Genomic DNA, 15,565 nt, shown 5'->3' on the forward strand with positions numbered 1-15,565 from the left:
GTAAACCTTAATAGTACATGCTATTCCAACACACACACAAAACACTTTACACAACAATAAATAAGTTACTGGAGTTGATCTGCTTAAATGGGATGGGTTTGTTTCTTAGATAGAACTATCTTTGAGTAGGCAATCACCATTTAGAGGTCATGCTTCGACTGTGTCACGTAAGCACTGCTTCTTAGTCCAGAACAGATCTGGAACCAGGGATGAAATTGTGGCCTACAGCCTCCTTTGGCATACACAGATTAGTGAGACAGTAAGTAATGATGAACACAAATAATTTTGAGAGTAACAAGAGTGATTTGAGGACTCAGAATGTACCCTGAAGAGAGAATACTACTATATTCAACCTAGCTGAACATGACACCTATTGGTAGCTATCCTGGTCCTTAAAAGCCTAACATGGGAGATGTGAGACAGCTTAAAACTTTTTGTCTCTCATGAAATACATAACTAAAAGCTGAAATCAGCCTAATTCAGCCAGATAAGAATGCATTTTTCACACTGCCACTGAGTAACCACTGGGACAATTCTGAAAGAAACCCTGCTGGGCTCTTTATTACTCCAGGCTTGAAGGATAGACTAGATGACCTTTGAAGGTCCCTTCCAGCCCAGACCATTCTATGATTCTAAAGCTGGGTGTCAATTCAGTTAAAAACAAACAAACAAACTCACTCACCTATCCTAACTATAGCAATCACTGAGTGATGTTCTGTTGTAATGGCCTGTGTAATGGAAAAGGTCAGATTAGGTAATCACAATGATCTTTTCTGGTCTTAAGCACAATAAAGCTCTATGTTTATTTCTTCTTTAATGCCTCTGGCAGGCCCTGCCATTCTGGACTCTATTTTTGGATTTTGTTTGGCCTTTGCTTCCAGATTACACAACAGCTCAGAGACTGAAATGGGTCTCACCTCATACATAACCCATTATCACACCTGACAACTTTGTAGCAATGCTTAAAGATACAGAGTTCTCACACCATTCCAAGGACTCAGGAAAAAAACAACAATCCAAAGAATCAGAAGACCTGTAACCAGCAATTTTTCTTCTCCTCTGCCTGCAGGATAATAAAAGACCACAAAATATCCCTGTTTGGGACATTACTGGCTTCATTTTTCACAGTGTGGAAGATTATTTATTCTGAATGCAGTATGTAAGCCTTTGGAAGGGGGAGCCCCTTCCTATTTGCCCATAACTCTCATGTAATCTACCTCCAGCACCCAAACCATCGTCGGGGGAGTCCCAGACCTTTTCCAAGTCTTCCCATAGAACAACAAAAGCAATACCATTTCTAGAAAAGGCCATAAAACTTTATTTAATGCTGCAGGCCATCCTCCCCTTACACATTGACGTTGGTGACAGTGCATAAGCTGGTGCATTTGTCAACAAGCAGTGTTCTGCCAAATGGTTTTTACTTGGCTCAGCTTTTCAGCAGCAACACGCAGTGCTGAGCCTTGTTTGCACAGCCTGGGAGAAGTCACATTTTAAAGCATTTATAATAAATGCCAAGTGATATTCTGCACTCTTCACCAGCTTCAGGACTTGGATCTCTGCTGAAAGAAACACAAGACGTTTAGTATCCTGGCAGTGCAACAGCTCATAGATTAAATGAGGGCCTATTGTATCTAAAAGGCACCTCTGAAAGATGGAAAAAAAAATTAAAAAACCCTGAAAAGTACATACATCTCTTACCCATACTAGACTGTTAGCTCACTCTCCAGTGATTTCAACCAAGAGATGCAATACCCAGAAATGAAGACAGTGTCTCCTTACGGCCCTCATCTGTAACACAAAAATCAGATGTAATTCCTGCACTAATGGCAGATAGAGCACTCTGTCTCTGTAGGGAGATATAAGGCACTCTACCTTCAAGGGAGCAAAAGTATCCAAGAAGTCTCAAAATCCGAGAACAAAGCTGTTTCCTTCATCACCTGCTGGTGGAAATACTAAATTTTGTAGCATTAAGGAGAGAAGAGCCAAAGTGCTCATGGAATGAGATGTGAGAATTAGGAACTCCTGGTATCAGACAGGACAGCCACTGCTGCACTGGACCAAAAACTGCCCACTGTCTCCCAAGATCTTGACTGTTCCAATACAGTGATCTGGCCAAGGCTAAACATGCTGAGCTGAGAAGGAAACCATGTGTTGGCACAGACACCCAGAAGAGCATTGTCTTGCTAGCACAAGGAGTCTGTGAGGGACATCACAGCTTTGTAAGATTAACCACTACACACCATTCACCTCAACCACAAGCACCACTGTTTCCTGGCTGACTGGGAGCAAGCCCAGGAAGCCACCTCTGTCAGAGTATTGCAAAAGGCTCAGACTAAGGAAGAACAGCACAGCAGAGACAAGCTGAATCAAGAAACACTGAGGAGTTTCAAGTACTTATGGTTCTGGTCTGGTTCTGTGACTGCTTTTTGGTGGCCACGCAGCACCTCTCACAGGTACATGGTAAAATTGTGGGAAAAGAGAAAGGAAGGAAAATATATGGCCCTTTTTAGCATCAGCCTGAACCTCAGTTAGCTTGAAATGAACACTCAGCTTCATATAGCTGGGTCTCTCAGGCCAGAACACACATTGCACCTCCATGAGGTCCAGAAAGCACAAAGGTGATCATTTGGGGGATTACTCTACATTTGTTTTTTGCCTTTATTCCCTCCTTCAGACCCTGAAAAACACAGGAACTTAAGAGGAACCTGTAAAGGCAAATGCATAGAACCATCTTTGTACCCACCCAACAGACAGCACAAAGACAACCAAACATTGTATCTTCACCTTCTCACTAGCAAAAAAGACCCTGGGTGACACTGCAGTCAGAAACTGATGCTAATGTGACCTTAAATCTTTAAGCTTTCACCCTCCATGTGCTTTAAATACCAAATACTAGGAGGTACATGTGCCACAGGCACCTTTCACACTCACCCATTCATATGCCTCCATAATGCCCTGGCCATTGTTATACCTGTAACTACACTTGATGCATCTCTTGCCTTGCTCCATGGGGATTAAATACATTGCTAATAGACTGATGGCCACTGTCACATTCAAGAGCATCTAAAACATTTACAAATTATTCTTGTTACACATTTTCATAAGACATTAGCATCATAGCTCAAGACTGGCCCAGAGCAGCAGTGTCTTTATGCCATCTGCTCCTTACAGAAAAGCAACAAGTCTGTGTCTGCCAGTAATCTCCCAGCTGCCAGTATGTGGTACAGCTGGCCCCCATGCAGACCCTGGCAAGCAAACAGGAGAAACTACGTCTTTGAGCCCTGTTAGGATACAGCCCCATCAGGTCTATCATTATTTCACTTTGCAGGGATAAAACACCTTCACATTTATACCTTTTATCCAGGTTTATACTCAACACAAGACAAGCTAAAGACTTAGAACCCCTACAAAATCATTCAGGCAAAGCGCCAGCCTAGCTGCAAAGCTGGAGCAAACATACAGGACAAACCCAACAACAAACAGTAGTCACAAAGGGTCAGAGACTCAGAAAGACTAGACAGGCTTCTTGGCAAGAGTAAATGACAGGAGAGTTGGACAGTAGACACCTATGTGCAATGGATGCTTTGTACTATGGAACAGCCACAGATTCTCCATGCCTAAGAGACAGAAATCTTTAAACATACAGCCATCCTTGTCTCAGCAGAATTAGGAGTAACTTAGCTCTCCAAGACCAAAGAAGGCCCTCTCATTTTTCCTCACCACCACTAAAGACCAAAAAAGCTGTTTTTATAGATTTGCTTAAGACCAGAAAGAATCATTATTAACCTTTTGAATAACCTCTTGTCCATACAGGCAGATTAATTTTTCTTTTGGAAGTAGTTCTTAAAATAACTTACTGCCAAGAATGTTAAAGACACCTATATTTGTTGAAAGTATCTGAAGGATTGGCTGATGGCAACAGCAACAAATCACAAAGGGAGGGTTGGCACAGCAGTCTCACAGGAGATCAAAAGAGCCAGCCTACCGTCGTAATATACCGGGAGTGGAACTCTGGAGCGTCCTTCAGGAACGTCAGGCCGGGATGTGTTTCCACCACATCCTGTAAGATAAGACCAAATAAAATGAAATAGATTTTCTTCTCCTTCCAGCACTTAGATGCTAGTGGGTTTATAAACCAATACTCTTGAAACTGTATTTGCAGCATTAAAAATAAAACTAAAATGACATCATTTAATCTATAAAGTGAACCCTCTAGAATTAGAAGTAGAATACAGTTTTGGGCAATACGCACCTGTAGGGCCATTTTGATTTACTTAAGGACAGAAAAACAAAGGAAGAGAGTTAGTGAGTAGATGAAAACTCCATTTTTATTGAATGAGAAAAGAAAAAAAAAAAAATATTAGTTGACCATGCAACTATCTCCTCTCCAAGATATTTTTTTTCCTCTCTCCACTCATTGAAGATATTGACACTTATTAGAGCTAGGTGTCAGAAATAAGCATTCCTCAAAAGGTTGAAAAAGTCACCTTCAGCATTCTCAACAACAATGAATGCTCTTGTGAGCCTCAGAAATCACACAGATAGGATCACTGCTTTTCCAAAATTTACTTGAACAACCTGTGAAAATGCCTTTTTCTCAAGATCAGCTTTTTGTAAGCAGAACACAGGCTCATGATGCCAAATCTGCCAAGAAACAAATGGCCAAAACCATAGCGAAACTGCTCAGATACTGAATGAATCAGTTCAGATCCTTTCTGAATCATGGTGTAATTTCTACATGCCTGACTTCTCTACCCTTTAAAAAAGCATTCAAAGTTGTGCTTTGCTTGTATCATGACATGGCACAAGGATATAGCAGGCAATGCTTTTAGGAGTGTGATATGACCAAGTTTTAGACAGTCTGATTCAGTGTCTGAAATGTTGGTGTAATATTGCTGCGCTCTGCTTGACTGACAAGACTATACGTGCCTTTGATTGCACCAGTAGCTAAGCAGCAGAGGTGCAATCAATCAGGAAAGGTAGTGTGCTCAGCTGGAGGCAGACAAAATGGAACATGAGAAACTTTACTCATCCCAGTCCCAGTTTGGTTTGACACAGAAATACCCAGGGCAGACAAAAATTTTCCTCAAAGCAGAATCTCCACAGAGGTTTCACAAAGGGTAACACAGAGTAAGAAACCTAGGCATATGAGGAAAAGCTCAGAAAAAACATCAACATTATCAGAGGAGCAGCTGGACCTGATTTAGTGAGCAATTATAAAGAAAGCCTAAATCTGTCCAGAGCCTGCCTGAATGACCATACAGAATGAACAACAATTTGATGTTGTAAAAATACCACATGTGAATAAAAAGAATGAAGCCAGGTTGCACAGATTTAGCCTGAATATTAGGAAAAAATAAATCAGCAGTGAGACTTGTGCACTAGCAGGTTTAGAGGCATTCACAGACCAATTTGAAATGTAATATGTTTCTCACAATATGGTTTTTCCATGTGATACTTTATCTGGCAGTCTTGACACACAAATTCAATTAAAATTGTTTTTTTCAAGCAACCTTTACAGCTCTTCTGTTAAGCTTTTATGCTGTTCTTGAGTACCAACACCACCATGCATTTTCTCCCAATAACCATCTAGAAAAATGGGGAAAATGTCAGCCTGGTTACCAGACATTAATAAATATGAACCATAACAAAAGGCTGAATAAAGCTTTGACAGTCCTCAGAGACTTCAGCAAGCTAGGTAGCTGGTTGGCACATATACAAAGTAATCCACTTAAAATGCTTATTTCTATTTTGCTCCAAATTAAACCCCACCCAGGTTCTGCTCAAGTCAAAGGTCTGCATGTCCTTGGTAAACATTTAAAGCCATGAAAATAAAGAAGTTACAAAATAAACATAGCTTTCCCTCCCCAGCCATTCACTGCTGAGCTGTTGAAGATACCTGAAGCAGTGGGATGAAGTCCTCCTGCTCTAGGTAGTCACAGTTAGGCTTTGCTAAAAGGTAGGTGAATCTGCATGCATCATCATGGCAGTTACGTAGGATTCTACAAGAGAGATGAAGAGTTACTCTAACCACTTCAAACCTTACAGGATGCAAATGCCTTATCTATTTACGCAATACATTTACACTGATTTATGCAAAGTTGACCTCAGACTACCAGTATCCATTTTCAGTATCTTTCAGCAACATCAAGGTACTTCCCCCCAGTGGAGCTTTTTTCCATGCTGACATTGCTGTAGGAAACAGTTGCTTACTGGAGATGGTTCTCACCGGTTCCACAGTGTCTCAGTGAGTTTGCTATCTTTTCAAAGTGCTATGTGCTCACTGATCTCATTGGAAGTCAACAGGATCCACCTAGTGAGATGCCATAACACACATGCTTTCCAATTTAATCACAGAATCAGAGTGGTCTGAGTTGGAAGGGACCTTAAACACTTCTGTTTTTCAATATTTGAGGATATTGCCAATCTACAGTGACTAGGTTTTCAAGCAGAGAAATCACTCCACAGAAAGTAAAAAAAGAGGGCATCCCTTGTTGATTACAGCTGAGCTTGCTGCTGTGCACTGAAGCCATGGAGAACAGCCTCATGGAAGAATTAGTAGGACTGAGTATCTAGAGAAGCATTTAAACTCATTCCCTAGGTTGACAGTTTTCACCTATGACACCAATTCTTGTGTCTGCTTTCTTTTAATCCAAAATACTACACTGGTCAAAAGGCATCGCAGTTACTTGATTCGCTCTGCATAGAAATACTCCTGAAAACAGAAACTTCATGACAGTTACCATAGCACTACTGAGGCCTTATGACAGAAGGGAACATTCAGTTATATTAAACATGAAAGCGTTCATCGAGTACTAAGGAAACAACCCGGTGCTCAGAAAACTGCTCTGCATTCTTTAGTAACTCTGAAAATGCAAATGCAATGTTAATTATTTACTACAAGTGATTATCCACCTCCTGCCCTCCCAAAAGTGTACAAACTCATATTCTAACCTAGTGCTAAGATGCCTGTAGCTTTCCTGCAAAGACCACACTGGGACTGGTTTGCTGCTAATTCTGACCACCCTTCACAAAAAAAACAAACCAACCAACCCACCACAAAAACCAAAACCAAACACTTCTCTTTTTTTCTTTGGTAATTCTCCCAAGACAGAACAAAAAACCACAACAAAATCCAGTGGCTGACAAGCAATCCTATTAGCTGCACATTCATATCACGCTGTCAATTAGCAGATACATCCTAGACTAGCTGCAGAAAACTTGTGCTAACATTTCAGCTTTCAAACAAACAAACAATTCAGGCAAGTGAAGATGAATGCCAAAGTAGTTTTACAATGAAATTTTTAGTTCACTGCTCAGAAGTCTTGTATACCCAGCAATTCCTACTGATTACAAATGACACCAGTATGCATGCAGCATTTTGAAGAAACAGGTCACCTAGGAAGATGCATGAAAATAGGCATCAGCAATTCAAGATACCTATTTTAAAGTTGTGCCTGTGCTCAGGTAAGTGTAGTCTAACTTTGGCAAAAATGTTCTATTTCTATCATGTTTCCAGAAAAACAAGTGAAAATTTTTAACTCTTAAAGGAAAGAGGAAAGGAAAAAGAAAACCAAATCCAAATAATTTTTCTACAAGAGAAGTGAGAAAAACCATACAAAACTGGGCTTGGAAATGGTGTGGTTAAAAGAATACAGAAGAGGGGCATGACCTCAGGCTGCAAGTATCTGAAGGATGTGAAAGTCAGGAATGAAAATATGTGGTATCATACATAAGGAATTAATTAGGAGTAATTGGGGGAACCTAAGGAAAAAAAAAATATATATGTCAAGAAAAATTTACTGATCACAGTCACCCCTAACATTTTTGCAATTTGTCCAGAATAACTAGAAGCTGTTTTTACAACATTATCACAGGAAATACTTTGGGAATTCAGAGTTAAAGGCTACCTCAAGAATCTGAAGAGCAACCTATAAAGTGAAAAATTAGAACTCTCTCTGGATACAAGATGAAGACATTGTGCAGATGTTTCACAAAGTAGACTAAAGGATGAATTGCCCTGGAGGAGAAAAAGAGCAGGCAAGAGAGCAAGCCTGTTCCATCTCTCACCTCTGAGTCCACACACAATATGAGCAGACCTCTCAGTTTCTAAAAGAAGCCTTGACAATGGTATGTGGAAGTGACTGACAAGCCCCATAGATTTATTACAGGGCATGCTTGAGGAAGGTAATACACTTTAATGATGTTTTTTTATTTTACATTTCTCCTCCCTGTCCTGTAACAACACTATCATGCACCTCCTCTCCCCAAATGGCACTTGCATTTGGGGGCAAAGCGCCCCCATATGGCACTTGCTTAGCATGCTTGTGTAGCAGCATGGTAGCCTGAGAGAAATACATGCAAAATCCATGGCCATCTATCAGCCATTTCAGAGTAGCTGACATACTTCTTAGAAGTGTGTTACTAAATTTGATATGCCAACCAGACTAACATCTCATTACCTATACATGGACATAAGCATTTAGGGAGTTTGGGGGAAGAAAACTTAAGCTGATGGAGATTGAGCCATTTTGTTTTCCTCTACAAGTGAGACAACTATTTGAAAAATGAGAAAGTGAGAAGTTTGGTGTTCAAACAAACAAACAAAATTCTGTCAGGCTGCTCTCTATTTCCAGAAAGAGTTTTGGATCTGCTGTACTCACTTTCTCCACATAGATACAAATGAGTGTACAGACACACATCCTGTCCTTTCTCCTCCTGATGCAATGAACATAGGTGCTTTCCAGTAGAGTGGGCAGTCACATGTCTGTAATCAAACACCAGAATAAAGATGAGTACAAAAGCAATCTCAAGAGCAGTCTGCTTGTTTACACATCAAATTCACCAGTTAGACTTTTACGTAAGGGAAATAAAGCTGTCATGGCACATGGGTTAGACAAAAAGCTATTTACTGTATGCCAAGGAGCAGAATCCACCAACACCTTTCTACTTTGTCATATGCCTTTTTAAGTAGCTGAGAAATATGTCCTGTCAGGCTTGGAAAAGGCTGACTTCTCACTGACAGCAAGGGAACTTAAATTCTAATTATGGACAATTAATGATTAAATGCCTGAAGGTGAAGCAATTCCCGTCTCAGTTTTCAGTGCAGTGCCTTCCACGAGGGCAGTCCATTTTCCCCAACGCCGGTAGAACTCAGCACGATAACAAAAAACTGGAACCAGATTTGGAAAGAGGCCGATTCTGGCAGAAGGACTCCCCAAATAACTTTTTCGACCAGCATCTGCAGAGGCTGCTAGCTTTCAGAATGACCATCAGTGACAGCTCAAGCTGTCCAATGCCTCAAAAAACCAGGCTTGAAAATGGCTTCAAGCATTTCCCTCCTGGCAACTTCATAAAATTTCCTCTTCACTCCAGACAAAGTATCAGAACCTTGGCAGAGCACAGGCCTTGGAAGGAGAGCAGCTGATGCCACACAAAGCCTCTGTCACCGCTTCTGCTAAGCAAAACTCTCCTTCAAGCCCATTCAACTTTTTGCCTGGGTCTGCATGTTTCTTTGGGAACCTCAGTCAGCTTAAGACCTGCTTTCAGATTTAACCAACCATGTCAGACGACTGTATTTCTACAGGTGTTTAGCTCCTCTGAGGAAAGAATGACATTTACCTTCCATTGTTTCCTTTGTGTAAGTTGTTCCCTTGCATTTATTTCAGAGCTCCCAAACTGGTATCAATATCATGGACAGGGGCAGAGACCAGACAGGAAGGTAGGGGTCTCTTCCACACTACCTTCCTGCTTTTCCCAGTCTGAGTGTGACAGGTCACATGCAGTTGTCTGCCTTGTCATAAAAATCAATTTCAAAACTTTTCTTAGTTAAGCAAAGAATGTTTTCTGTTTACGTTATCAATAATGGTTTATAAATAATGCTACTCAATTCCTCTAAAACCAAACACACACACCCCCAACCTATTCTCTCCTTTCAGACAAGTTTTCCTTCCTGGAAAACAAATGCTCCTCTTGGCCAGAATATCATTGCTCAATCTGCAGTGCCAAAACTGCATTCAGGGCAATCTGAACATACGAGACATGTCTGACAATTCCTAGTTTTAGATCAGTGTTACTAAAATCCGTGGTTGAAGGAGGAGAAAATAGAACCACCCATCTGCATCAAGCTCCCACTCAAGTTCTGTGTTTTGTTCCCTGAAGCCAAGAACTCATTAGCAAACTGTAACAACTCCAAGTCTGCTGACACCTGCATTATGGATATTGAACATATGCATCTCAGTGGGTGAGGGTTGAGTAAGCATTTCCCTCTACTATGTCCAAGGAGATGTAGGCTGGAAGCTACTTTCTCAAGCAACGCTGCAATAAACTGCATCCAGATCAGTGGGGCAGCTAACCACACAGAAGGTAGCTGGCACTACCTGAAGGGGCATACTAAATTTCTGTCATCTTTTGAGTGTTTTGACTATGGAGGAACACAAAAACAAAAATACAATTTGCATTTGATAAGACATCTGTAAGATTGCAAATCAACACAGGAAAGAGCAAACACATCAGATCTTACAAAAAGCATGCTGAGCTCTTTTGTTTACTGCTTTCTTAACCTAAACAAATCCACTCAGAGCAAAAAGAGGTTGGTTCTTTTTTCACTAAAAATTAAAACAGCTGTGAGATACTTTATTAGTTTTAGTTTCAGGCTTTAACTCAAAATCCAAAGCAAACAAAAACACCCCTCAAGCCCCCTACAGAATAGTTACCTTAGCAATTTTCCCCATTTGACAGATGTTTGCTTTCTCATCTTCAAACTCTCTAAAGGCTTCCTCAATCCTGGCAATGATTTCTTCATGATTAGTGCAGATATTCGGAAGTCCTTTAGGGAAGTAGAAACGTGGAATGTTTATTGACAAAGGCGTACTGCTGGCGGCTTTATTCACAGGCAGGAGAGAGCAAGGGCTAACCGTGGAGGTCAAAGAGACTGGGGATGAAGTTCCAGGTTTCTTCTCTTGTTTACTCTGAACCTGGAGACATAAATTAATAACAAATACTTTTAACAGCGTGGCATACAGAGCAGGAGGAGAAAACAGTTTGTGCTCTTACTGATTCACACAAAAACTAAGGCTCACCAACAACTAAATAACAGCACAGGGACAAAACACTTCTGTAATACCAAGCACGGAAAATTTGGGATATGCCACATCTGCTTTCATGTAGTTTCTGTGCATTTTCTGCATGCAGCTGTGGATTATGGTATACCATTGAACCACCTCAGAACTGCAATTTAGCAATGCCAACGAACACAGATAATGCTGTTTCTCCTCAGGCTGGTCACTGTGAAGTCATTCTGCCCTCAAACCTGCTCTTTAGTATTTCCTTTCAGAACTAGAACCCATGCTCAAATGTCTGGCCTCATGTATGAGCACACTTACATTCAGAACATCCACATTTTCCATCCCTTGGGAACATAATTATTTTTGCTAAGGCATTGCTTCAAAATATAAGAAAAGGTTTGCAAGACTGTCTTCTAAATGTCAAGAAGCCTGTTAGTCTATGCCCAACTTAAACAGCCCAAGACCTGATTTTGTTTCAAGGTACCAAATACTGGCAAATCAATTCTAATACTGGGAATTGCAAGCAGCCAGCACAGTTTGTTGTTAGGCACCCACATGATGGAGAACACAGTGCAAAATGTGTTTGCAACACCAGCTGAAAGAGTCCTTTTGCAGGCAAAGCACCCAAAGGTTTCACTTGATCAGCATCTACATAATTTGTGGAAAAACAAGGAGAAAATGGGGAATTGAAGCCAGGCCTTTGGCACACTTGTTTGAATGTGGTCGTTTGTCCCATCTCTACTGAATGGCAGCTCTGCCATCCTCCTGTTCCTCTCCTAACTGTAGTAAGAGCATGGCTGATAAGGTGATCCTCACTAGATCACCTTTCTAAGGGATCTCTGCAACCCTATAGTTCTAGCTCTACATCAATACTTTTCATAAAAGGCATTTGATTAAAGTACATTATGAGATTCAAAACCATGTAACTTTTGAGACAGAAGCCTTTTTAAAACTCTGAAAAGTAGTTACAGTGTAAGCAGCAGAATTCAGATGCTGGAATGCTGAGGGATGAGGAATTTCCCACTGCCCCATGAATCCACACTTTACTGGGAAAAGGTGATAAGCCTGCCTCTTGCACAATGGGCTTGGACACGAGAGTTATTATTAATAGAATAACATATATGATAACAGGCTAATAAGGCAATAGTCAAATAAATACAGCTGCAACTTTCCATTTGTTTATTCTAATTATCTCAAAACAACGTGGTTTTCAGATAAAGGGGCCAAGTCTGAGTTCATTAAATACAGAAGAATGTATATGATGAACTGACTAAATTCTTTGCCTTCCTATTTTCCAGAAACTCAGAGCTTTTTTTCTTAACACATACTAAATATCCAAACTTCCCATGGGTTTGCTTTCAGGAAGGAGAATTGTAGAAGCTTCCATAAGCCCTGTTTTTACCTGCACTTCATAATACTTTATAACCTATTCTTCAGAGACCTGTAAAACAAGATGTGGAAGGATGTTCTTCCTTTTCACTCCTGTGCTTCAGTATTTTACGTGGGAGGGATGTCTTCCTTCTCCCAAAGGCTGTCCCATTTTAGGAGCAGGAAGGCTTGCACACATGCCAGATAATGCATATTTTTGTACTGTAACTGCTCATACAGAACACATGAACCTTGGATTTCTTTCAGGCCTCCTCTCCTGTGTCTTACAACACAAGGAAAAGCTGAAGATTACTTTCAGCCTTCAGGATTTCTGAGTTTATCAATACCAGTATTCAGATTCTGTAAGGTCCTCAATATAGCTCTCAACCTTTTGAGAACAAGCCTGACTACCACTATCTGTTTTTTCTCCCATCTTCCTTGACTCTTCCTACTCTCTCACTTACTGCACATCTGTGTGTCTGATACAGAGTGATGCTGGAGCTCAAAGTGAGTCAAGTCTCAGACTGGGGCTGAAGAGGATGTTGGACAGGGTAAACATCAGCCCTGGTTACTCTTTCCCACAATGCAGGTAGGTGACCTGAAAACCCTTCTTCTGGCTTCCTTTTGCTTTTATGAAAGCAAAACCCAAACAGGCTGACTGTTTCTGGGGAGGGATTGCATGTCCCAGAGCAGCCACTGCTGCATGTTGGAGGTATATGAGGATCCACCCTCCTCCCATGGCTGTCTGCTTCACGAAGGGAGGCTAAGCAAGAGGGGTGAATAAAGCTCCCTGTGACAGATCTTTTCAAGAAGGCTCCGTTTGGGAATTAGGGGGTTAATGAATCTGACCTTGCTATACAAGTTAAGCTAGTGATTTGACTTGGAGAACTCACACACCATCACTTCTGCTTTTACAAGCTGCCTCCCACCTTGTCTGCCCTGCCTAGCTAGTGGCTTTTCCAGACAGGACCCAACTCCACTCAGTTTTCACTTACTGGATTCCAACAGAGGGGAAATCCCTGATGGTCTCTCACAGCACCATATTCATACAAACAATGCAAAGCTGGAACAGACAATGAGGTGCCATCTGCAGCCACTTGACTTCTATAATAGGACTCAACATCCTTTTCTCTTGAAGAGTCACTTCTCAGAAACAGGTTTATTGCTCATTAATCTCTTTAATTACACACGTACACTCCCAGCTGTCAGGACCACAAGGAACTACAAGAAATTACTCAAATTTAATAAACTGAAGGGAAGCAAACCAACATACTGTTCTATCATAGACTTTGCCCTGGCCTCCACCTTCTGAAGAGCAGAGCAATTAATTTTCCTGCAAGTACTGCTGGAATTAGCAATACTTGGTACCAGCCCTCAAAAGCCACAAACCAGGACCCAACAATCTACATTAACTTCCTGATCCATAACCACAACACAAGCCAGAAGAAGGTAGGACATCTACAGGGGTAATGCAAAGAATGCTGCTAAGCGTCAAAGTAGGGAGGCAGTCCAGATACAGGTTTGCAGCTGACCTTCCTAATGAGACTGAATAATGCCTTCTCAGGACAAGTCAAACAAGGGGAAAGCATTGCTTATGGAAGGCTTATTTTCAGAAAATTCTACTTCAGGAACAGAAATAAATTGTTTAAATTTTGCCTTCTCCCCCCTCACATAAGAAACAGGCTGTCTACAAGGACACAAAGGAAAAACAACAGGCAGCAACTAGTTGAAGATCCTGTTCCCTAGAAGAATCTTGCAAATATATACTCCAGGATGGGTAAAACCAGCTGTCAACCACTATGGAGACATCAGGGAGTTAACGACAACTATTTGGGAAGAAAGCATGAAAGTGATAGGAGGGGAAATTCTGTGGCAATGCTTGCTTAGTGGAATATGCATTTTCAGAAAGGACAACAAGAAAGGAAACTGCAAACCCTGTAATAAGTCTTTTGGCTTTGTTACTAGTAGCCAACATTTTTTTGCCATAGAGGAAGGTGAGATGAAAGCCAGTTTTAAATCCTGCTCCATAGTATAGTGTCATTTACCTTAACTATTCACTGTACCACCTTTTGCCAGTCATACAATTTATTTATGGACAGACTCAAACAGTGACATCTGCATTCTAAATAAACCAGACAGAACCACAGCTTCACTGTAACTACACAATCAAAGCACAAACACTACACTTCTGCCAACCAGACCTGTCTCTCAAGGACTTGTCAGTTCCAGCAGAAAGCTCCAAAAGGAAGCAGTATCACATCAAGTGCTTAAATACTTTCTACTCCTCCTTTTTGGCCCCAGTCTTCAAGAGGATCCTAGATAATAAGTTTACCAGTTTCTTGTTTTTTTCCAAATAGGATTCTGTAATCCTCTTTTCTAGGGTAAGTGACTCAGCCTGGTTTCTCACAGTCCACAGTGCTGACTTAATGTCTCCTGTCTTTCTGAAGTCTGATGATAACTGGACACAAGCCATCCTCCAAGATCCTCAGCTCTCCAGAGCTGATTTGTATCTGTTGCCTGAGACTTTCTCTTTCCTTTCCTTCCCTTCTCTGAAGCCCTTTCCCATCATTATAGCTTTCTGCTGCCTCTTTCTTATCTGTCTCTAAGGACAGTAAGAACAGCAAAGGGTCATCTGCACATGGCTCCAAACAACACAAAGAGGCTCTAAGGAAATGCATTTCTGGATAGAATATCTTCTACTATAAATTATAAACTCAGCATCAGAAACAAAATCCAGTTGAAGCAAAACAAAAATGAAAACAAACTCTACCTAAGCAACACAGAATGACAAAAGGATTAAGATAAGAAGGGACACATGGCTAACTCTTGGGCTTGATCAAGTTCTAGATCAACCTAGTTAGATCAATCCAGCTGAGTTTTGAAACCACAGACCTTATATGCCTCCACTGACAAATATGCCTATAGATCCTACACCTGCCCTTCCCGAGACAGATATACTTCAGTTCACACTCCAAACTCCATGGAGAAAACAATCAGTGTACATCCACATAAATCCAGAGAGAAGGACAACAGCGGACATAAAGCCCCACTCCTCAAAGAAGCTCCACCAGAGCTCTCATCTGTCCCGATGACTTACCTAGGGGCAAGGCCAGCAGGATGAAAGGCAGAAC

At 41.1% G+C, this 15,565-nt stretch overlaps 1 protein-coding gene across 3 annotated transcripts in view; it reads right to left on the reverse strand.

Moving 5' to 3' along the window:
- The window catches only part of PPP2R3A (protein phosphatase 2 regulatory subunit B''alpha), a 54,111-nt gene that overhangs the window by 12,721 nt on the left and 25,825 nt on the right, over positions 1 to 15,565 (reverse strand). For all 3 annotated transcript variants that reach the window (XM_068145379.1, XM_068145381.1, XM_068145380.1), the window contains 4 exons: positions 10,716 to 10,976; positions 8,664 to 8,767; positions 5,900 to 6,002; positions 3,986 to 4,060 (listed from right to left, as the gene is read on the reverse strand). In XM_068145379.1, the coding sequence (XP_068001480.1) occupies positions 3,986 to 4,060; positions 5,900 to 6,002; positions 8,664 to 8,767; positions 10,716 to 10,976 (543 nt within the window). The remainder of the gene's footprint in view (positions 1 to 3,985; positions 4,061 to 5,899; positions 6,003 to 8,663; positions 8,768 to 10,715; positions 10,977 to 15,565) is intronic.

Source organism: Melanerpes formicivorus, unplaced genomic scaffold (assembly GCF_026170545.1).
Source record: "Melanerpes formicivorus ecotype bairdi unplaced genomic scaffold, bMelFor1.0.p_v2 SCAF_12, whole genome shotgun sequence".
NCBI classification, from domain to species: Eukaryota; Metazoa; Chordata; class Aves; order Piciformes; family Picidae; genus Melanerpes; species Melanerpes formicivorus.